This window comes from Etheostoma spectabile, chromosome 9, assembly GCF_008692095.1.
Source record: "Etheostoma spectabile isolate EspeVRDwgs_2016 chromosome 9, UIUC_Espe_1.0, whole genome shotgun sequence".
Taxonomy (NCBI): Eukaryota; Metazoa; Chordata; class Actinopteri; order Perciformes; family Percidae; genus Etheostoma; species Etheostoma spectabile.
This window is the reverse complement of record NC_045741.1, coordinates 28,728,679-28,750,580: the sequence shown is the minus strand read 5'-3', so window position 1 is coordinate 28,750,580 and position 21,902 is coordinate 28,728,679. Positions and strand designations below refer to the sequence as shown.

Here is a 21,902-nt window from a genome sequence, read left to right as displayed (position 1 = left end):
TTTTTTTTCTTTTTCTTTAAAGCTCACTGTAAATAAAAACGCATGTATGTACACACCAAAACACAGTTGTATTGACTGGTTGATAATGGCTGTGCTGGTTTGTTCTAAAGCTTCATCACACTGTCTGTGACCTAGTTTTCCACTCTACAACATGATGCATATTATACTTCTATCTGGGCAGATTGCGTAACATCTCTCACTGATTCCTCTTGCCATTATTGTTTTTGTTTTTTTTAGGGAATGGGATTAGTGAGCAGTGCTTTCCCACCCGATGCTCTTCTGAAGCTGCGCTATGGTAACCTCGGTATTTGTCACACACGCTATTCAACTACTGGGATCTCCGAGCTGCAGAACTGCCAGCCCTTTGTGGTGGATACGCTGCATGGCAAGATTGCCGTAGCGCACAATGGAGAGCTGATTAATGCGTATGCCCTGCGGAAAAAAGTGAGGATGGCCTCTTACCTTACAGAAGCTGGTGCATATCAATGGCCTCCCTGTGTACTCTGTTGGATTTGGTCTGCACGAATAAAAACCTGCAATGAAATATAAGCTACTTATGACAAACCATGCCACTATATACAGTGTGTATAGCATCTATTTAACATGAGTGATGTGTAGTTGTCATAACTTTTCTTTTATAACAAATGAATAAATGCAAGGAAATGGAGATTAGCTTGCATGACAAATATTTTCTATATACATATATACTGTATATATGAGTGAGTCATTGTGAATGTGGCGTGCAGGTAATGCGCCATGGTGTTGGCCTCTCCACCAGCTCAGACAGCGAGCTCATCACCCAACTGCTGGCGTTGACTCCACCCATGGAGGAGCAGGACGCCCCAGACTGGGTTGCCAGGTCAGTGTTGTGACTGGATGCTGCATAAATAAAAAAATGAAATATTCTTACTATTTAAATACCTGTTGTTTTGTATTGTAGGATTACAAATCTGATGACTGAGACCCCTACAGCGTACTCACTGTTGGTGATGTTCAAAGATGTTATCTATGCGGTGCGTGACCCATACGGAAACCGACCCCTCTGCATTGGACGGGTTGTTCCTGTCTCTAAACTGCACAGTTCAGGTATTCTACATATTAAATGAGACCGTCAAGTCAGAGACCCTAAGCATGGACATGTTTCTCCTTAAAAGACCCTAACTCCTACTGATAAACAAGTCAGGGCATTTTTTGTTGGAGGCTCGTGGATGATTAACGTCATTCTTTGTCCCTTTTGGTGCGGTGCTGAAGAGGAGGACACTGAGGGGTGGGTTGTGTCGTCCGAGTCCTGCAGCTTCCAGTCCATCGGTGCCAAGTCAGTTTTCACCACATATGGAAAATCTTCTGCATTATGTTGGAGGTGTTGTGGGTAATGACCATTCTTGGTCCCCAGGTATTACAGAGAGGTCTTACCAGGAGAGATAGTCCAGATATCCAAGCACGGAGTCAAGTCTCTGAGTGTCGTCCCTCGCCCTGAGGGAGACCTCCCTGCCTTCTGCATATTTGAATATGTGTACTTTGCCAGACCGGACTCCATTTTTGAAGGTTTGAATATTTTTTACAGACCATCCTTTAAATACCATTCCGATCTTAACTGTTTGGCTTTGTTGTTGGCTTATAATTACGTTTTATCTAAGTTCCGATTATTATATGTTCAGTATTTTCTATCCCTGTGCTGCAGGGCAGATGGTCTACACCGTCAGGCAGCGCTGTGGTCGGCAGTTAGCCATCGAGGCTCCAACAGACGCAGACGTGGTCAGCACCGTGCCAGAGTCTGCAACTCCTGCTGCCCTGGGCTACGCTCAGCAGGTCTGTCTACAAGCTGTCTGCTCGAACTCCGTAAAAGAAATGCAGTGATACACCCCCCTCCTGATAGACGTCTGTCCTCACAAGCTTCGCTCTTGTTGTTCTCCACAGTCTGGGCTCCCATATATAGAGGTTCTGTGTAAGAACCGCTACGTCGGGAGAACCTTTATTCAACCAAATACCCGGCTGAGGCAGCTAGGAGTTGCCAAGAAGTTTGGGGCTTTAACAGACAACTTTGCCGGGAAACGGGTGGTGCTGGTAGATGACTCCATCGTCAGAGGCAACACCATCTCCCCCATTATAAAACTGCTGAAGGACGCCGGTGCAACTGAGGTTGGTTGACTAAGGCTACATACCCCTGTATATGTGGTGACATGACAATGTTGTAACAGTGGTCCCTAATCTGGGGATGGGGTCCCAAGATAATTTTGAGGGGTCCCAATTACTTTTGTAGTACATATGTGTATATATAAGTGTTCCTATTGCTAATATATTGTAACTGATACCACAGAATTTTGTTGTAGAGATGCTCCACCTTGTCTACAATAAAGAGAAACTCCACTGTCAGAAGAAATGAATATTTTAATGAAATATAATGCGTATTAACTGTCATTTTTTCTTTTCGGAAAACCGAACAGAACTGAACCTTTAAAGTCCAAACAACCAGTTTGTAATCGAGTTGCCTTCTGGCCTGTTCTTTCTCCTCGACAGGTCCACATCAGGGTTGCCTCTCCACCGATCAGGCACCCTTGCTACATGGGCATCAACATTCCCACCAAGGAGGAGCTCATCGCCAACAAGCCCGAGTTTCAGGACATTGCTGGATATATCGGTAAGTACTAATAAAGTAGTACAACGATCCAAAGTTTAAATTCTAGCATCTTAATCAAAATTCATATATTGGAACCAAATGATGGTTAATGTGCCATCGTTTCTCTTGATCTCTACCACTGTATTGCGGCTTCAGTCGGTTGGGTGTATCTCAGTCAACACTTGTGCTTTGTAGGTGCTGCCAGTGTTCAGTATCTCACTGTGGAGGGCCTGGTATCAGCCGTTCAGGAGGGAATCGCCTCCCTCCAGCAGAAGGACAGGATCAGCTCCAATAACAAGTCCAGCAAGCGAGTGGGCCACTGCACCGCCTGTCTGACCGGGAAATATCCAGTAGAGCTGGAGTGGTAATGCCACGACTGACCCTAGACTGCGAGCTCCCACAGCTGGTGCATGTGACTGTAATGTTCTCTGTAGACAAACAGGCTGGCTATTTGAATACTGCTATCTGGGACACTAAAGACATGCAGTAGTTTCATGTGTACACATTCCAAAACGGGAGTATTGAATAGAATTTACTATTTCAGAAGAGCGCACAAGGCCCGTGACCAAAATGTTAAATTGTCTTTATTTTCCTTTTCACGTTTCCTTTTCTACCTTTACCTTAAATGAAAAATTATGTTCCTTTTGTTTTGGGTCTGACTGTTGGATATTTAGTTGCCTGAAATATAATGGAAAAGAAATGGATTGAATATAATAAACAGAATAACTACAATGACAAGTAATTTGTCCTTTTTTCAGACACTACATTTTGACATTGGCAATTTTATTTCAATAATAAACAAAATAAATAAACATGAGGCTGTATTAACTGAGGTAATGATGTACCACAGTATGTATAAAAAGTTAAGATTAGACAAATACATGGTTTGACAGTACTTGTAAAAATTAAAAACATCCAAACAGGAACACAAACGGATCTATAATGAGCACTAAATGTAACATGCAGCAGTTTAGGAACATAATTTGCTGAGCTCACACATGTAATTTTCAACTATATTTGTACCCGACACTTTCAGAAATACTTTCATACTGACATTTGTGACACGACAAAACAGTTTTCCTTCTTCTGTGGGCAGGCTGGTGTTCACCATTTTCTGCACATGTTGGGTAAGAAAAGAAAAAGTTAATAAAACACGAGGCCTGCATGATTAAAGGAAAAAATAGAAATCCCTAAGCTTAAAAGTAGGGCTGGGGGATATGGAGAAAATCAAAAATCACGATATTTTTGACCAAATATCTATCGATGCCACGATATTCTAGTGTTGACTATTACGCAATGAGATTTTTGATGAATAATCATCAGTAATGTGGATATAATGACTAAGTGCTTAAAGGCAAATAATAGAACAGTCTTAACTGTCATGCAGCCTGTAAAACCAGGAAAAGTAGGCCTGCACGATTAGCCGTAATGAAATCACAATCTCCGTTCACCCTGTTCACAATTTAATTTTTCTTCCCGGCTAATTTTTATCACAAACACTACTACTTCCTTCTGTGAGTTTTAAACAGAATGTAAAAAATAGATTTTAAAGTGCTCCCAAGCGCTGCAATGCTCTCCCTTCTCTTCACTGAGGCCTCTGTCTACAGGCTTGTGGTGATGCACGATGTGCTAATGGTGCCAACAAAAATTGGTTTTGGTCTGGTTAAAATTATTGAGTAAATGTCCAAAAGGTTTTGTCTTTGTCAATATCTTTCATAGAGCAATTAACGTTATATCTTTCCGGCCATGACGTTACCCGTAGACGTGTATAGTTTCCGACTGGGAACCCAGAAATTCCAACATTCCACGTCGAAATTGAACACAACACACGGTCCGTGCCCCTCGCCTGGCCTCATGGCGGTACCAAAAGGCGGCAGAGTCCTATCTGATGATGACTTTGAGATAAAAGCAAGAGCCTTGCAGTGGAAGGTGGTAAAATATGTGGACAGATTATTACAGGGAAACATCCCACCAAATTTTAATAATATAACAACCATAAGGAGGCTAACCTAGCTTAGCAATGTAAAGGAGAATGCCAAGGATTAGTGTGAGGCTAAAACTAATACAAATTTTCAAAAACTAAAAACTAAAATAAGCACACTAGCTTTTAAAACTAATTCAGACTAATTGAACTGAATTTGAAAACAAAAAGTCAAAACAAAATAAAAGCTGATGAAAAATGCAAAACTATAAAAACCTTGGTTTGGTACTGCCAATTTGTTTTGTCACAGTCAAATAAATTGTAGCAGGGAATAGTGATATCAATTCTAAGCAACAACAAAAAAATCGTGATTCATATTTTTCCCACAATTGCGCAGGCCTATCACAAATTGTAATGTTTACATGAACCATGACAAAACTAATTGGCAGTACCAAACAATGTTTTTGGCACCTATAGATCATCACCACAAGCCTTGAAACAGAGGCCTCAAGAAATAAAGAAAAGAAAGTACAAACTGTCCATTTAAATACAGTAGTCTACCACAAATAGTGACATAACACACTGAACTAAATATGGCCCTGATACAGGCTCTAGCTGGACTCCTTGAACATGTCTTTACATAATTAAAACATGTCAATCAACATGCTACAGCTTCAGTCTCTAGAGAAATGGAGTTTGTCAATTGCCAATTTAAGTACAGTAAAAAAACTGAATAATTTCTTGGTACACTCTTTAACTGCTTGCCCTTCATGTCTTCCGCTTTCCCACAAAAACCGAAAATGCCACAAGAAAAAAACTAAATTAAAAGCGCAAACAGCGGTGAATCGAGATCGTGATTTCAAAATGATTCATCGTGCAGGCTTAAAGCACATGACTGCTCAGAGGCCAGAAAACAAACGCTGTATGTAGAAATACATTATAATCACCTGGGGGAGAAGCCATGGGTCATTCTGCTCTCAAGTGAACTTCCTGTTGAATGAATCAAATTGAGTAAAGAAATTGGTGGTGAAAGGACTTAAACTGATTAAATTGGCTTAACAGCAAACAGGACATGAATAAAAGATTGAGGAGTGCAATACGGTGTTTTATAGAGGAGGCTCACCAATGCCAGAAAAATCTGCTGCAGACACATGGCGGTGCAGACTCATCCATGTTTCCTGATTATCTGCTGAGCGCTTCTGGGGGCTGAATCTTTGAAACATACTGGGTTTAGTGGCGCTGTAGGAGAGGCCATAATGAGGCTGCTCATACTCGGACTGAGAGAGACAGCGCCTCAGCATCTCTTTCCCATGGCGGTAGGACCCCGGGGAGGATGGGCAGTGCTTGTCCCTGAACCTTTTGGACTGGGGTTGGCTGTCCCAGTCCAACTCCCTGTGGCGTTTCCTCAGGAGGGAGCGGTGGGGTGACAAGGCGAGAGCTGCCAGAGCTGAGGAGGAGGGGCCTCTGCCGGCCTCGGAACTTCGGGCACAGAGGCGGCAGGGAAGCCTGTTGAAGACGGATGACTTGTTCTGGCAGACAAACTTGTGGTAGAGCTTGAGGAAGTCCTCGTCAAGCTTCTTCGGGGAGCAAGAGATGCGGATGGATGGCAGGGAGGAGTCGAAGGAAAGGTGCCGCCGGAGCTTGCCGCTGCCTTTTGTTCCCGTGGCCCCCTGAGGTGAACGCAGCTGTTGGTGGAAGGAGGGATGGGAGTCTTGAGGATGAAGCATCCTCTGTGGCATAGTTGGCTTTTGTGGAGGGGTGGACATTAACCTGGGCCTCGTAGGCTCTCTGGAACAGCTTTCCACAGAATGCGCTTTGGGGCTTCTGGAAAAGGCGTGAGGTGACCTACTGAGGCCGGTCATCACCCTGGAATGGGAGGGACTTTGCCGGACTGGGGAGCCGTAGATGTCTGGTCTCTCTCTCGCAGCGGTGGCTTCCAAGGAGGAGCCAACTGTCTGCAGTGAGCGTGCAGTGAAAGAAAGTCTTTTGGACCCGAGAGACAGGTCCAAGGATGCTTTTGCTGCAGGATAGCAAGGTCGGGAAGGACTTAACTTGTAGATGGAGGGCTGTTCTCCTAGCTGGGACACTTCACACACGGTGAAAGTCTCGTTCAGTAAGCTATCTTTAGGCATGAAGGTCTCGTTCAGCGAGCTCTCTTTGGGCATGAAAGTCTCGTTCAGCAAGCTATCTTTAGGCATGAAGGTCTCGTTCAGCGAGCTCTCTTTGGGCATGAAGGTCTCGTTCAGCGAGCTCTTATTTGACATGAAGAACTCGGCCGGACCAGAGAGGTCCATGGCGAGAATAGGCTTGTGCTGCTCTCTTCTCAACCTCCCAGGAGACTGCTGCTGTGCTTGCCAATCCTGCATATTCGTTACATTATGCAATGGAGACTGAGGGGCAGTTTGGGTGAACTGCTTTTTCACGGGGCTGTTGGTGTTCTCCTTGAGCGGCGTCTGGCTGGTCATGCTTTTTTGGTTTCTGTTGGTGTGTCTCAGCGTGACAATGAAGGTTTTACTGAGATTGCTTCGCTTTGACTGCTGTCGCCATCTGCGGTACCTCCTCAGCACCGAGTCGGCTGCCTCAGAGACGTGCTGCCGATGCCAGGCCCTCCCTATTCGACTGATCATGCTGGGGTAGAGCTCCACCAAAGAGCTGCCCTGACTTCTCAGACTCATCTCCAGATCATCGTCTTGCTCCTCAGGCTGGAACTGCGTCTCAGAAATGGTTCTCTGACTCTCATCCATAGAGCTCACAGTCAGGTGAGTTGTGTCATTGCTAGCCAGCCCTGGAAGACACAAAAAATGGAGAAGAAACGTCACCTAAAATTAGACACTTTCATTTCAATTCTGCAATAGCTTGTCCTGCCATTTTGTGTTTAAAAAAGTTTGCCTATTGCATTCTTGTTCTTACAATTATGCACAGATAATTGGGTAGTGGAAATACAAGTCATCTCAGCTTCGCCATCTTGATGCGTGAAGTCCAACTGTTGAAAAAAACCCAAAATTAATTTAAGATATAATTCAGATATTCAAGACAGAACTGTTGAATCAAACAGTACATTTACCTGAGAGTCTCTTGTAATGTCCTGTGCTGTGGTGGAAGAAATAAAGAAATCAGATTAATAAATATACAAATGTATACTCTTCTTGTTTAAGGTCATGGATACTTACCTGCTATCGACTCCTCTCTCAAATCTGTCAGACTCTAAGGAGAAGAAAAGTGTTTGATTATAATAGCTGTACATATTTAGTATGGGAATTCATTGAGGACCAGCAGTCTGATGGCAGATGATAAAACTGCTTCCTAATCAGAACACTGTATTTTGTGTCATATATGGATGCAGAGTATATTCATAGTGACCCAAACCTTTGAATCCAGCTTGTTCAGCTCTACTTTTGACAGGTTCATGTAGTGTTCAAGTGCTTCATCATGCAAGGAGACAAAAAGACAAAAGAGACAATGAGACCAGGCCACACAACCATCAGTATACTGTACACACCACTAACACCAATATATCAGCACTAGTTTTACACTAATTTATTTTTCGAATTCATTGTCAAGAAACCTAATTTATATGTAATTATATCTTTATTTTGTCTTTTGTCAAAGTTTTTCGGGGGAAATAAAACACCCAAAATTTAATAAAGTAGTGAACTGTGCCTTCGTTTAACTCGCAAGTAACGTTATATGGAACTATCCATGTGATATTTGGACAATTTGGATGAAAGAATCCCGATTTTCTGATGTACAAACTTGTAAAAACGGGTTCTAACAGGAGGGTAAGCTAACTTTATGTTACCGTCAGTCTAACCTGTCACTACGGTTTGTTTTATTCCTGTAACGGTACACGCGACTGTACTGTTGTCGGTTAGTGTTGCTACAGCGACACTATTTAGCATTAGCTAGCTAGCTAGCTAAACCATGGGCAGACCCAATGTTACAAAAAAGTTGTAGTCAACTTACTTTGGGTTCTTGTACTGTCGAGGTCCACCTCCACCCCCCCATCTTGGTATTGAAGCTTTGAATACTGTTAAAAAGCAAATGCAGAGGTAACGTTAAGCAAACACGGCTTTTCACATCTTCATAATGTATCGTTGACGTTCATTTAAGCTAACTATAGCTTTGCTTCGTCACTTCATGCTAATGGTAAAGTTGTCACCAACCGATAGCTTATCTAGCTACACACCTTGTTGATGATTCGTTCCAGTGAATTTCTGTAGTTACGGCTATTTTCAACCAGTCTTGTGTGGAATAATTCGTCCATATTTTGCATGTAAAAGCACGTTTTCTTAAAGTTGACAGGTGAAGGTAGCAGGCTACTTGGTCGAAAACAAAAGGCGGTTTTAGGTTCAAAATTCTTTCTCCACCAAATAGAGACCGACTATTGGACAGGGTGGCCGTGGTGCATTCACGGCTGCTAGGAAAAACTATGCTTCTTCTTTTTCGGCGTCTTGCAACCAGTCGGAGTATTATAGCCACCTACTGTATCCAGTTGAATATACATTTTAATAACATCTTTCCAGAGTAAATTGCTAAGATTGTTTTAATGTCCACATGCTGAATTCCTTTGTGTACCAGTCCATGCTTAAACAATAATATTTCAGTTGAGTATTGAGGGCATACCAGCCATGATGTCTCTCTCTCCCATGGGTGGGCCAAATTCTTGGGGCGGGCAAAGCAGAGAACGGGGAGTTAACCTTGCTCCTTATGACCTCATAAGGGGCATATTAATGTTAAAAAAACCTCAAAGTGACATTTTCATGCCATGGGACTTTTAAACTCTGCAAACCCCCGGTCCTTTCTTCTCTTCCTCCTCCCATTGCGGTTTCCATCTTTCCTTCAATCAGTGTCTATTTAATAATGCTCTTAACTTCTGTTTTGCAATAACTGCAGAATAAATGTAAATATTCTTTGTAGCCTCCTTTGCCATTTCATTTCCTTTGATACCAATATGCACCATATTCATAACTGTAAGACCCATTATTTGAATTCTGTATAATGTTTGTTGTATTAAATGCCAAATAGCTGGTGTGCTGTCTGAGTGTGAACTGATGATTGCTGTCATCCTCTAGCCACTGTAGGCCTACTGCTAACAATACTGCAAGCATAAACTGATCATTCATTCATACTTTTTCCTACTTTAAGACAAAACACTTGATCAATAAATGCTACTCATATTTAATATGTCAATTGAAATTCATAACGTATTTAAAGAAATACCAACAGTTGAAATGTTGACGGAAGCACATAGATAGATAGATAGATAGATAGATAGATAGATAGATAGATAGATTCTTTATTCATCCCGAAGGACATTTCAGCCTGCATGTCAATAATTTGGAGGGGATGTCGTGCAACAACATTTAGTGGATGTAAATTAGAAGACTGATAAAACATCATAAACACATCCCCAAAACACACCATCCATCCATCCATCCATCCATCCATCCATCCATCCATCATCATCCACTTATCCGGTTATCCGGGTCGCGGAGGCAGCAGCTCCAGTAGGGGACCTCAAACTTCCCCAATCGGCTTCGACAAAATGATAAACAACATAGACCCAAAAGCCTGTTTATTTTCTTTTTGTTAGGACTGGTCATGAGAAGTCAGATTTCCTGATTTCGGGTTGAACGACTCTAACAGAAGCATTTGAAGTAGCCATCAGCGGGACGTCATCTTCACGCGACAAACCCATGGGTCTGCCTCGATGTAAACACACCCGCATTCGTCTGAGTTAAACAATTCATGATATCACATATAATTTGTAAGTTTTTGGTCCAGAATCGGCCCTAACAGAGGATGAGTTATTCGCTATGGCTGCTCGGACGCTGCAGGAGCTCGTATCCGCCGCTGCCGCTGCGCACCCCGGCCGGGCAGCTGTGCGATATGACGGCGGTTCGATGCCCGGGAGCCCGGTGTCCCTGCTGTTGTACAGAGAGCTGGTTGAACTGGCCGGGGAATTGTCTCATATTCTGCGGAAGAACTGCTCTCCGAACAACGGAGTGATCGGACTGTGTTGTTGTGATGACTTGCTCATACCGGTCTGGATTCTGGGGTAAGGTCCCTGTCTCTGACTCCGAGACATCTTCATGTTCCAATTGTCTCAACTCATTCGGGGCTGGTCAAGTCAAGTCTAGGGCTGCACGATATCGAGGAAAATATGCGATTTCGATTCTTTTGACTGATATTACGATATGATTCCCGATATTGGAGAGAATGATAATATTTGGATAATTCTTCTCATTTTCATTGAAATATATGTATATTTTTTAAAGATTATAGTGTGATTCATGCAAGAATATAGACCAAAACAATATTTATAATATAACACAATGCCACATTCAGAATGATTTGACACATACTTTTTGCTTTAAACAGATATTGCCCCCCCGCGAGATTTGGATATTGTACGACATAGAGAAAATCAAATATCACGATATTCTTGACCAACTACCTCAGTGATGATATTTTATGGTTGATATTGGTGCTGTACCAAAATGTTATTTACACAATGAGATTTTTGATAAATATTCTCAAGAAATGATTTAATGACTTAGTGGGTAAAGGTAAATAGTAGAACAGTCTGGTAAGTTCAGAAAATGACATCACTTTACTGTAATGCAGCCTGTAAAACCAGGTAAAGACAGCACTTACCATATTACAATATTAAGACATATCCAAAATCTAAGACGATATCTAGTCTCAAATCGCGATATCGATACAACATCGATATATTGCCCAGCCCTACTTCTCCATATTGCAATTTTTATAAAATTGCAATTAATTGTGCAGCCCTAGTTTATTCCCAAATCAAGTCACCCAAGATTAGGTACTCTTACCTGTAGTCATTATAAGGAGAAAAGACCAGGTATTAGTAGCCCATCTATTAAAATGAATGGCTCGTTTGTATAGTTAGACAGAAATGTGACAACATTAAGTTATATTACTATACATTTAACAGCTAACATTAAAACTTGTGAATACACGCAAGTCATCCGAGTCATCATGCCTCAAGTCTCGGGTCATTAACGCACAAGTCCAAGTCAAGTCTCAAAGTCAAAGTCACTTCTTTTTTGTCAAGGCGCAAGTCATTAAAACGGTAACCCGAGTCTCAAGTCCAAGTCCCAAATCCAGCGTCTCTGAATATTACCACTCCATGTAAAAACACAGCATCTAACCAGTGTATGTGAGTGTGTGGCATAAAAAGGCACAGGTAATGTCTTTGGAGAGTGGCTGTGTATTTTGAAGGGTGACATATCCTGTAACTGTCCTGTTTGCCAGGATCCTGCAGGCACCTGCTGCCTATGTCCCACTGGATCCAGACTCTCCAGGACTCCTCACCGCCAGAGTCATGAACCGGTGTGGCCTCAAGTACTGCGCTGTGAAGACCGACATCCTGCAGGTGGAATATCTAATATTTTATGAATGATTGATTATGACTAGTTGGGTTGCAACGATTATTACATTGTCAATTAAGCTGTTGATTATCTTCTTAATTAATCAATTAACTGTTTGGTCTCTAAAATTTCAGGAAATGGTTAAAAAAAACAACGTCAATATAGACCTTAGTGGTCCCATAATACTGTATCTAAAGTCTCTTTTATATAGACCTTAGTAGTCCCCTAATACTGTATCTGACGTCTCTTTTATATAGACCTTAGTGTTCCCCAATACTGTATCTGACGTCTCTTTATATAACCTTAGTGGTCCCCTAACACTGTATCTGAAGTCTCTTTTAATGACCTTAGTGGTCCCATAATACTGTATCTAAAGTCTCTTTTATATAGACCTTAGTAGTCCCCTAATACTGTATCGACGTCTTTTTATTAGACCTTAGTGGTCCCCTAATACTGTATCTGAAGTCTCTTTATAAGACCTTAGTGGTCCCCTAACACGTATCTGAAGTCTCTTTATATAACCTTAGTGGTCCCAATACTGATCTGAAGTCTCTTTATATAGACCTTAGTGGTCCCCTAATACTGTATCTGAAGTCTCTTTTATATAGACCTTAGTGGTCCCCTAATACTGTATCTGAAGTCTCTTTTATAAGACCTTAGTGGTCCCTAATACTGTATCTGAAGTCTTTATATAAATTATAAGATATAAGACCTTAGTGGTCCCCTAATACTGTATCTGAAGTCTCTTTTATATAGACTTATGGTCCCCTAATACTTGTATCTGAATGTCTCTTTATATGACCTTAGTGGTCCCCAATACTGTATCTGAAGTCTCTTTATATAGACCTTATGTCCCCTAATACTGTATCTGAATCTCTTTTATATAGACCTTAGTGGTCCCCTAATACTGTTCTGAAGTCTCTTTTTATAACCTTAGTGGTCCCTAATACTGTATCTGAAGTCTCTTTTATTAGACCTAGAGTCCCCTATACTGTATCTGAAGTCTTTTTATATAGACCTTAGGGTCCCCTAATACTGTATCGAAGTCTCTTTTATGTAGACCTTAGTGGCCCTATAACTGTATCTGAAGTCTCTTTATATAGACCTTAGTGGTCCCCTAATACGGTATCTGAAGTCTCTTTTATATAGACCTTAGTGGTCCCCTAATACTGTATCTGAAGTCTCTTTTATTAGACTTAGTGGTCCCCAATACTGTATCTGAAGTCTCTTTTATATAGACCTTATGGTCCCTAATACTGTATCTGAAGTCTCTTTATATAGACCTTAGTGGTCCCCTAATACTGTATCTGAAGTCTCTTTATATAGACCTTAGTGGTCCCCTAATACTGTATCTGAAGTCTCTTTTATATGACTTAGTGGTCCCCTAATACTGTATCTGGTCGCTTTTATATAGACCTAGTGGGCCCCTAATACTGTATCTGAAGTCTCTTTTAGATAGACCTTAGTGGTCCCCTAATACTGTAACTGTATCACACACTAGAGTTGACTTTGTTGTACTGTATATTAGCATTTCATTTTACACTATAAACATGAATTCATGATCTGTGCTTTGTAGGAATATTTACATTGATGTTCTTTCTTTCCTTCCGTCAAGCGATTCCGGGCAGCTCTCGTCAAACACACATCTGTGGAGGTGTGTGTGGTGTTGCCTAAGTTCAGACTAACCGTGGTACAAATCGAGCTGCTGCCAGTCTCTGAGCACCGACGAGGGCCGGAACAACCCGGCGCTCTGACAGCAGATGGAGCTGGTCTCTATGATCCAGCTGCAGGGTCCAAGGAGGCTGGTCACGGGGACTTGGCGTATGTGCTCCACACATCTGGAACAACTGGCCTTCCCAAGATTGTGCGGGTGCCACATAAGTGTATACTTCCCAATATACTGCATCTGAGGTGAGTCTTTATCTCTGTATTTGTATTGAAATCACTATTATTTTTGATAGCGTATTGATAAGTGCACCTCTCTTGGCTCAGATCTTTGTTTCAGATGAGTGCAGCTGATGTGGTTTTCCTCGCCTCGCCCTTAACCTTTGACCCCTCTGTGGTGGATATTTTCCTGGCCTTATCGTCCGGTGCTCAGCTCCTAATTATCCCGACTGTGATCAAGAAAATGCCCGGGCGACTGGCTCGACTGCTGTTCACACATCACCAGACCACTGTCCTACAGGCACGTGTGAAGAAGCGATTAGTATTCAGCTTAAAATGATTTTGGGGCAGTGGTGGTAGAAATATTCAGATCCTTTACTTAAGTACAGTACTAACACCCCTCTGTAAAGCTACAATATTACAAGTAAAAGTCCTGCATTAATATGTTACTTAAAGTGCTCATATTATGCTTTTTGGGCTTTTCCCCTTTCCTTCATTGCGTTATATATCTTTTTTTTGTGCACATTATATGTTTACAAAGTGAAAAAGCCCAAAGTCCCCCCCACACACACACACACAGGGACTTACCATCTTCAGTAGAAAACACTGTTCACTGTCAGCTACTGTCCGGGCCCTCATACTCTGCTTCTGACTGACTAGTAGTCCTTACCTAGGTACTGTCAGGGGCCTCATACTCTGCTTCTGACTGGACTAGTAGTCCTTACCTAGGTACTGTCGGACCTCATACTCTGCTTCTGACTGACTAGTAGTCCTTACCTAGGTACTGTCAGGGCCCTCATACTCTGCTTCTGACTGGCTAGTAGTCCTTACCTAGGTACTGTCAGGGCCTCATACCTTGCTTCTGGTGGCTTAGTCCTACCTAGGTACTGTCAGGGCCCTCATACTCTGCTTCTGACTGGCTATGAGTCCTTACTAGGTACTGTCAGGGCCTCATACTGACTTCTCTGACTGGCTGTAGTCCTTACCTAGGTACTGTCAGGGCCCTCATACTCTGCTTCTGACTGGTAGTAGTCTTACCTAGGTACTGTCAGGGCCCCCTACTCTGCTCTGATGGTAGTAGTCCTTACCTAGGTACTGCGGGCCCTCATATCTTGCTCGACTGGCTAGTAGTCCTTACCTAGGTACTGTCAGGGCCCTCAACTCTGCTCCTGCTGGCTAGTAGTCCTTACCTAGGAACTGTCAGGGCCCTCATACTCGCTCCTGACTGGCTAGTAGTCCTTACCGGAACTGTCAGGGCCCTCATACTCTGCTCCTGACGGCTAGTAGTCCTTACAGGTACTGTCAGGGCCCATACTCTGTCCTGACTGGCTAGAGTCCTTACCTAGGTACTGTCAGGGCCCTCACACTCTGCTTCCGACTGGCTAGTACCTTTCCTATCTACTGACGATGTGCAACTCCCAACAAAGATGGAACAGAAGTGTGATTGCTACTCTGTAGCTAAACAGAGAGCTCAACACACAGGGTGAAAAGGGGAGCTGCAGCAATGTGCAGTACAACAAAAATATGAAATTTGTTTTTTGAAAATGAAACCACATACACCTATTCTGATATAACCTCTAAAAACAATTATGAACCTGAAAATGAGCATCATGTGAGCCCTTTAAGTAAAAGTATTTAGGTATTATCAGAACCATGTACTTAAAGTATTAAAAGTACCACAAGCGGAAAAAATACTCACGTTTTAGAAACTAGAAACGATCCAAACAGTCAATCAACTAAGTGTTTTAATCATTTCAGCTGCACTTGTAGGCCGTTATATTGGTGGGTAGTTTAATAATATGCAACATATCTTATAAACTACATTTGTCAAATCTGAATTTATAAAGTCTAGTAACTCAAATGAAAGAAAAGAATCAAGTAAAGTAAAAGTACCATACATTTGTACTTGAGTAAATGTTAACCCCCCCCTGGTCACCATTATTTGGTGTTTTCTTGTTTCCACAGGTCACACCGACGCTGCTTAGCCGCTTCGGGCCGCGCATCCTGAAACAGGAAGTGTTGTCGCCCGGCTCCTCGTTGCGGCTGTTGGCTCTGGGGGGGGAGGCCTGTCCCTCGCCCGCTCTGCTGAGGACCTGGAGGCACAAGGACAACCAAACCCACATCTACAATATCTACGGCATTACCGAGGTGTCCTGCTGGGCCTGCTCTTACAAAATACCAGAGGCTCTACTGCAGTCCAGCACCCCGTGAGTGTTCCTGATTAAAATGATTCTTTGAATGTTAAACGACTTTTATTTAAAATGAATGTGCCTTTCAGCACGGTGTCCTCTGTGCCTCTTGGGAGTCCTCTGATGGACACGGTGGTGGAAGTGAGAGATGACCATGGCCGCATCGTGACAGAGGGTGAAGGACAGGTGTTCTTAGGTGAGAAAGATCTCATTGACACACACGTACTGTACGTGCAAATGGTATTTCAGTGAATAAAAACCACGTAAATCCATATTTTGCCTGGTGCAGGGGGGGAGGACAGAGTGTGTCTCCTGGATGACGAGGAGACAGTCGTCCCCGGGACCATGAGAGCCACTGGAGACTGGGTGAATGTTAAAGACGCACAGCTGTTCTACCTGGGACGAAGAGACAGGCTGATTAAACGCCACGGAAAGCGGGTGAACTTGGACAGCTTGCAGCAAGTGAGACGTTTTGTGTGTGTGTATAGGGGAGAGAGAGGACATGCAGGAAAGTCACAGGTTGGACTCGAACACTTTTTAGACCTACTCTACTAGATTTTATCATTTTAGACATAATATACATGACTTTTATCACTTTTTAAACATAATAACAAAACTTTGTATCACTTACACATACTATACTAGACTTTTATCATTTAGACATACTATACTAGACTTTATCACTTTTACAATAATATACTATGACTTTTATCACTTTTTAGCATAATATACTATGATTTTTATCACTTTTTAGACATAATATACTATGACTTTTATCACTTGTAACATAATATACAGACTTATCACTTTTTAAAAACATAATATCCAAAACTTTGTATCACTTTTTACACATACTATACAGGCTTTTTATCACTTTTTAGACATAATATACTATGACTTTTTATCACTTTTTACACATAATATACTATGACTTTTTATCACTTTTTAGACATAATATACTATGACTTTTATCACTTTACCATATATTAAGGCAGATATTTTTAAATTGATTTATAAGTACTCTGATGAGCCTTACATCTTCAAAGTCTCTGGCTATATCCGAATTTCAGTTACTTTTCCTAGAAAGAAATGTTGATAGTTCTGTTAAACACTGGATAAGAACCATTTGTGCCGTGTAGTTTAGAGATTTGAACCGACTGTAAACCCAGCGAGCGTTTATATATTTTTTTCAGGAGAAGAGAAGGCGTGGCGTTGATGTTGTATCTCTGCTCCTCCAGCTCATACTGAGTCTGCCCCAGGTGGAGGCCTGTGCCGTGGGTCTGTACGAAGCCTTTCGCCTGCTCGCCTTCGTCGTGGGGTCCACATCTGGAGAGCAGAGAGCAGCTTCTCCTCTCCCATCTGCGCAGGAACGCGCGGATCAAACAGCCGCGGCCTCAGCCGAGCGTCCTGTGGAGCACCGGAGGGGGGGGGAGACGGCCGACGCAGACGGAGATCTGAGCACACTCATCCGGCACCAGCTGTCCCTGCTGCTGCCGGCGTACAGCGTCCCCGACACGGTGGTGCTGGTCCCGGCCTTGTGCGTGACCCCCCACGGTAAGTCACCGCTGATGAGAGACTATAACTAGGGTCGGGTGTCGGTTTGAATTTTTCCCAATGCCGATGCCGAACCGGTACTTTTAACCCTTGTGTTGTCTTCACTTTCGGGACCCTCTCGTGTCTCTTGGGTCAAACCGACCCATGACTTATTTGGGGTTTTAAAAACAATCCTGAAATAAAATTTGACTTCATAATCTATTAACAAATATTGTCTTTATCTCAATATCAAAAGGGAAAGTTTAGGGAATGCAATCAGTCTCTACTAGAACACAAAAATAAAAAATGGAAGTGGGGTTCGTTTTTTTTTGTCATAAGGTTATAATTTATGTTAAAAATCCACTATGGAAGAAACATAAGAGGTCATATCCAGAAAAAAATTCTGAATTGAGTCAGGAATACATGTTTATCACAGAAAATAAGGTAAGGCCGTTGATTTTCAGATAGAAAAAATGGAACTTGTACCATTTTTCTTCTTGTAAAAATTTGAAATGGGTCAATATGACCCGAATATAATACAAGGATTAAAGTGATTCAGATTCCTGAAAAATTCATAGTTTTTTTTAAACTAAAAAAAAGTATTTAAATTTAACAATGTATTACCATTTTAAGGTACTTAAATATATAATAAGTAGACCTAGGTAACTGAACACAGAACTACAATCATTTAACAGTAAATAACAGTTACAATTTAACATGTAACAACTATGTTGAGTTGCTATGGTAACCAGAGCCCAGAGGGAAAATATGGCATTTACAGTAGCTAGCTGACGGTAGACTACAGAGAAAATGTGATATTTTTACGTCTGTTTCAGCCTGACAGAGGGAAAATATTTCAGTCGGCACATGGAACCAAAATGAGGAACCAAAATTTGAGTTCTAATCCGGTTTTCGGAACCGGGTTTTGGTACCCATCACTAACAATAACACTTCACTGTTGCCCTTCTGTTTGTTTTATGGCAGGTAAAGTAGACATGGGGGCACTTCTGAAAATATACCAAAGACAGAGACGGTGCTTAGAGTCTTCGGGGGGGGACGTCGCCAAACTGAAGCAAACTCTGCGGTCCCTGTGGCAGGTATGGCCAGTTCTCCATTACTTTGACAACACAAGTCCACATCTAGTAGTTCCTGATAGGGCTGCACGATATGAGGAAAATATGCCATATGTGATAACGTTGAATATCGCTAAAATGATATCACTTGCGATAAAGAAACAGATCCTAAAGTGTACTTAGTTTGGCTGCTTTCAGAATTCTGCTAAAATACAAGAAACTGAAAGGAAACCATTTCCAAAACTCTGTTATTGAACATTAAATTGAACATTAAATTGAATATGAAAAGCCACCACCAATAACCGAATGACTAGTGGATGTTTCTACTGAGATTTTACCAACTAACACAAAAAATCTCAGTGTCTTTTTGCGATATGTTTATTGCGCAAGATGATATCAGCTGGGAGGAGGTCTCGGGGAAGACCCAGAACTAGGTGGAGGGATTATACCTCCAACCTGGCCTGGGAACGCCTCGGGATCCCCCAGTCGGAGCTGGTTGATGTGGCTCGGGAAAGGGAAGTTTGGGGTCCCCTACTGGAGCTGCTGCCCCCGCGACCCGATACTAGATAAACGGACAAAGATGGCCACAAAAACGACAAAATAAAGGCTACAGAGTGCAGCCCCACTTCTTGGTTTAATTTGTTGCCTGAATGTGTATGAACTTGACAGGGAAACCTAGGTCTTCCGGAAGATGCGACCGTTGATGAGGAATCCAACTTCCTGTTGAGTGGAGGAGATTCTCTGAAGGCGCTCCACCTGTGTGAAGACATCCTCGCTGCTGTGGGGGGGACGTCACCGGAGCTTTTGGAGGTTCTACTGGACGGGACCTTCTCTGACGTGCTGCGCCACGTTGCCGGAGTAACGCCGACGCCGGCGCTTGAGAACAGCCGGTCGTCGTCCGAGGCCAAGAAACGAGACGCCGACGCTCCCCCCGCGGGGCTAGCCAAGAGAGAACGCACAGCAGCAGGGGGGGCGCAGGGAGAGACGTGGGCTGGTAAAGTGGTAAGACGAGCGGGTGAGGTGATGGAATTGCAAACCAGAAATCCAAAGGCAAATAAAAACATCCGTGCACTGGGAGGAACAAATTCCAGTAAGAACAGCGGGGGTGATGCCCTGGGCCTTAGCCTGAGCTGGTCCTCCGACACAGGCAGGTGTGTGGACGCCTCCCCGGTGCTTCTAGTACAGCACAGGACAGATCTGAGCTCAGACGAGGGTGAAAGGACAGTGTTCATCGGATCCCACTCCCACAGGATCCAGGCTTTAGACCTGACCGACGGGAGGCTCCTGTGGGAGCGAGTTCTCGGGGACAGAATCGAAGCCTCAGCTGCGGTGTCTCACTGCGGGAGCCTCGTGGTCGTAGGTCAGTGTCGTTACAATATTGTGTGAAAACGTGTGTGTCTGTGTGTCATTGTCCTTAAGCTTTAGGACTTATTTGTCGGGATTTCCCCAGGTTGCTACAACGGCTGTGTGTATTTCCTGTGCGCTGCGTCTGGAAAGACACGGTGGATGTTTGAGACGGGAGACGCCGTGAAGAGCTGTCCCGCTGTGGATCCCGTCACAGGTCTGGTGATAGTGGGCTCACATGATGGCCATGTCTACGCCCTGGACCCAAAGGTAGGAAGATGGCAGAATTAGGCAAAAAATCCATAATAATCTATCAGCATGTAGTTATTCAAGTGGTCTGCGAGAAAACTAGACTCCTGCATCTCCTCTCGGCTCAGCCGAGCCTTGACGGGAGACTCTAGCCAATCAGAGATCGACAGAGAGCGATCTGATTGGCTGTTCTGTCCATGCATTGCCTGTGTGACAAAGACAATGGAGCTGCAGGAAGAGGCCTCGCTCTACTTAACAACACTAGTTTCCCCTAAATAAAAAGTGAAAGTTATCTGAGGTAGTACATGTGGAGAAGATCAAGGGTAAATGTGTGTGTTCTTTCAGGTCCAGCGGTGTGTTTGGAAGCGTCACTGCGGGGGTGGAGCTGTGTTTTCCTCCCCCTTCCTCCACGCCTCACCCAGGCAGCTGTACGCCGCTTCACTGGGGGGTCACCTCCTCTGTCTTAACCCTGTGAGTAAAGGCAACAGGCTCGTTTGAGATGAGCTCAGTCTGCGCACGTGACGCCGCTCATCTCCAACGAGCCTAGTACCAAACTTCATCATTAGAAACCATTTTGTTCACTGAGGGACATTTTGAGACGGTGTGTTTTTTCCTGTCCCAGGACAGTGGAGAGGTCCTGTGGTCGTACTGTAGAGACATCCCGTTCTTCTCATCACCGAATGCCTCCTCTGGTCACCTGATGATCGGCTCGGTGGATGGATACATCTGCTGCTTCAGCAACACGGGGACCCTGGTGAGAGGCTGCTGTATTTCTCCACCATGCACTTTGTTACAGTGCTTTAAACCAGTGATTCCCAAAGTGGGGGTCGCAAGTTGATTTCCAGAAATAAAACAAAAATTTAAAAACGATTAGAAATAGCACATGTTAGCCATGATTTTAACACAAGATAAAACTAGTGGCTAAATTTAAAATTAAACCAAGCAAATAAATTAAAAAGAGAACAGCTCTTTTGATTTTCACGCCTATAGTGCGTGCGCGGTTGCGCACAATGTTTATATACGTTTATAGTGGGGGGGGTCGCAAGTCACTTGCACCGTTACTTTGGGGGTCGTGGGCTGAAAGATTTGGGAACCCCTGCTTTAAACAACCAGACACAACTGGTGATCATGGGGCCTGAAATCTGAATGGGACTCTATGTTCCCATGTTGAAATTGGTCCAGTATTGAAGGAACACGCCGACTTATTGGGACTTTAGCTAACTATATTCTCAGAAGGCGAAGCATTGCTACTTGGGCAGAGTGGTTATTTCTCTCGCTACTGACAGCACTACACATTTAAAAAAAAAAAAACAGAGCTACATGTTGAAATCGACCGGAATTCTCCTTCAGGCGAGACCGCAGCTGCAATTCCACTGACATACCCGGATTATTCTTCTAAGTGTCTGACAACATTATAGAAAGGATCCCTACAGAGATAGACCTTTTAGTTTATCATGAAACAGACCAAAAAATCCCCATCACCAAACCTACCAGACTCCAACCAGATGGGGAGGGCTGTGGCTCAGCGGTAGAGCGGTTGCCTGCCAGGTTGGTGGTTCAATCCCTGACCATGCAGTCCCATGGCGAAGTGTCCTTGAGCAAGACACTGAACCCCGAGTATCCCCCGATGCTGCGCATCGGCATTGTGGCGGCAGCTTTAAATAGAGGCTCTCTAAAACTGTATTTTGTTGC

The 21,902-nt window shown here is 43.2% G+C and overlaps 3 protein-coding genes across 5 annotated transcripts in view; 2 read left to right on the top strand and 1 right to left on the bottom strand.

The window, feature by feature from the left end:
• ppat (phosphoribosyl pyrophosphate amidotransferase) overlaps nt 1-3,095 on the top strand; it is a 9,264-nt gene extending 6,169 nt beyond the window's left edge. The window contains exons 3-11 of one of the 2 annotated variants that reach the window (XM_032526015.1): nt 238-444; nt 747-859; nt 941-1,086; nt 1,252-1,315; nt 1,394-1,545; nt 1,682-1,809; nt 1,918-2,139; nt 2,518-2,638; nt 2,813-3,095. In XM_032526015.1, coding sequence (XP_032381906.1) covers nt 238-444; nt 747-859; nt 941-1,086; nt 1,252-1,315; nt 1,394-1,545; nt 1,682-1,809; nt 1,918-2,139; nt 2,518-2,638; nt 2,813-2,985 — 1,326 coding nt within the window. In that variant the 3' untranslated portion in view covers nt 2,986-3,095. Of the gene's footprint in view, nt 1-237; nt 445-746; nt 860-940; nt 1,087-1,241; nt 1,316-1,393; nt 1,546-1,681; nt 1,810-1,917; nt 2,140-2,517; nt 2,639-2,812 lie in introns of both variants that reach the window. The other variant, XM_032526014.1, reaches the window with a different exon arrangement.
• Nucleotides 3,096-3,363: 268 nt separating this feature from the next.
• si:dkeyp-117h8.4 (uncharacterized) lies at nt 3,364-8,976 on the bottom strand. Of its 2 annotated transcripts, XM_032526006.1 has the most exons (9): nt 8,725-8,976; nt 8,502-8,565; nt 7,905-7,960; nt 7,709-7,742; nt 7,603-7,628; nt 7,449-7,521; nt 5,662-7,323; nt 5,486-5,528; nt 3,364-3,731 (listed from the first exon to the last, which is right to left on the bottom strand). In XM_032526006.1, the coding sequence occupies exons 1-9, from the start codon at nt 8,809-8,811 to the stop codon at nt 3,722-3,724; spliced, it is 2,055 nt and encodes a 684-aa protein (XP_032381897.1). In that variant the 5' UTR covers nt 8,812-8,976; the 3' UTR covers nt 3,364-3,721. The 2 variants fall into 2 exon arrangements, with proteins under 2 accessions (XP_032381897.1, XP_032381898.1); XM_032526007.1 differs by lacking the exon at nt 8,502-8,565.
• A 1,207-nt stretch (nt 8,977-10,183) lies between these two features.
• Nucleotides 10,184-21,902, top strand: part of aasdh (aminoadipate-semialdehyde dehydrogenase) — a 13,825-nt gene continuing 2,106 nt past the window's right edge. Inside the window, exons 1-13 of the mRNA XM_032525956.1 lie at nt 10,184-10,596; nt 11,823-11,943; nt 13,554-13,849; nt 13,931-14,123; nt 15,788-16,029; nt 16,101-16,207; nt 16,301-16,473; nt 17,250-17,565; nt 18,529-18,641; nt 19,287-19,977; nt 20,068-20,231; nt 20,556-20,681; nt 20,833-20,964. Coding sequence (XP_032381847.1) covers nt 10,355-10,596; nt 11,823-11,943; nt 13,554-13,849; nt 13,931-14,123; nt 15,788-16,029; nt 16,101-16,207; nt 16,301-16,473; nt 17,250-17,565; nt 18,529-18,641; nt 19,287-19,977; nt 20,068-20,231; nt 20,556-20,681; nt 20,833-20,964 — 2,916 coding nt within the window. The 5' untranslated portion in view covers nt 10,184-10,354. The remainder of the gene's footprint in view (nt 10,597-11,822; nt 11,944-13,553; nt 13,850-13,930; nt 14,124-15,787; nt 16,030-16,100; nt 16,208-16,300; nt 16,474-17,249; nt 17,566-18,528; nt 18,642-19,286; nt 19,978-20,067; nt 20,232-20,555; nt 20,682-20,832; nt 20,965-21,902) is intronic.

What these genes read in the sequence shown, in the direction of transcription:
- si:dkeyp-117h8.4 (XM_032526006.1), bottom strand. Translation starts at nt 8,811, where the DNA reads ATGCAAAATATGGACGAATTATTCCACACAAGACTGGTTGAAAATAGC. An exon ending in TGGAACGAATCATCAACAAG is followed by an intron (nt 8,566 to 8,724) that starts GTGTGTAGCTAG and finishes GCTTTTTAACAG; the next exon opens with TATTCAAAGCTTCAATACCA. An exon ending in TGAACAAGCTGGATTCAAAG is followed by an intron (nt 7,743 to 7,904) that starts GTTTGGGTCACT and finishes TCTTCTCCTTAG; the next exon opens with AGTCTGACAGATTTGAGAGA.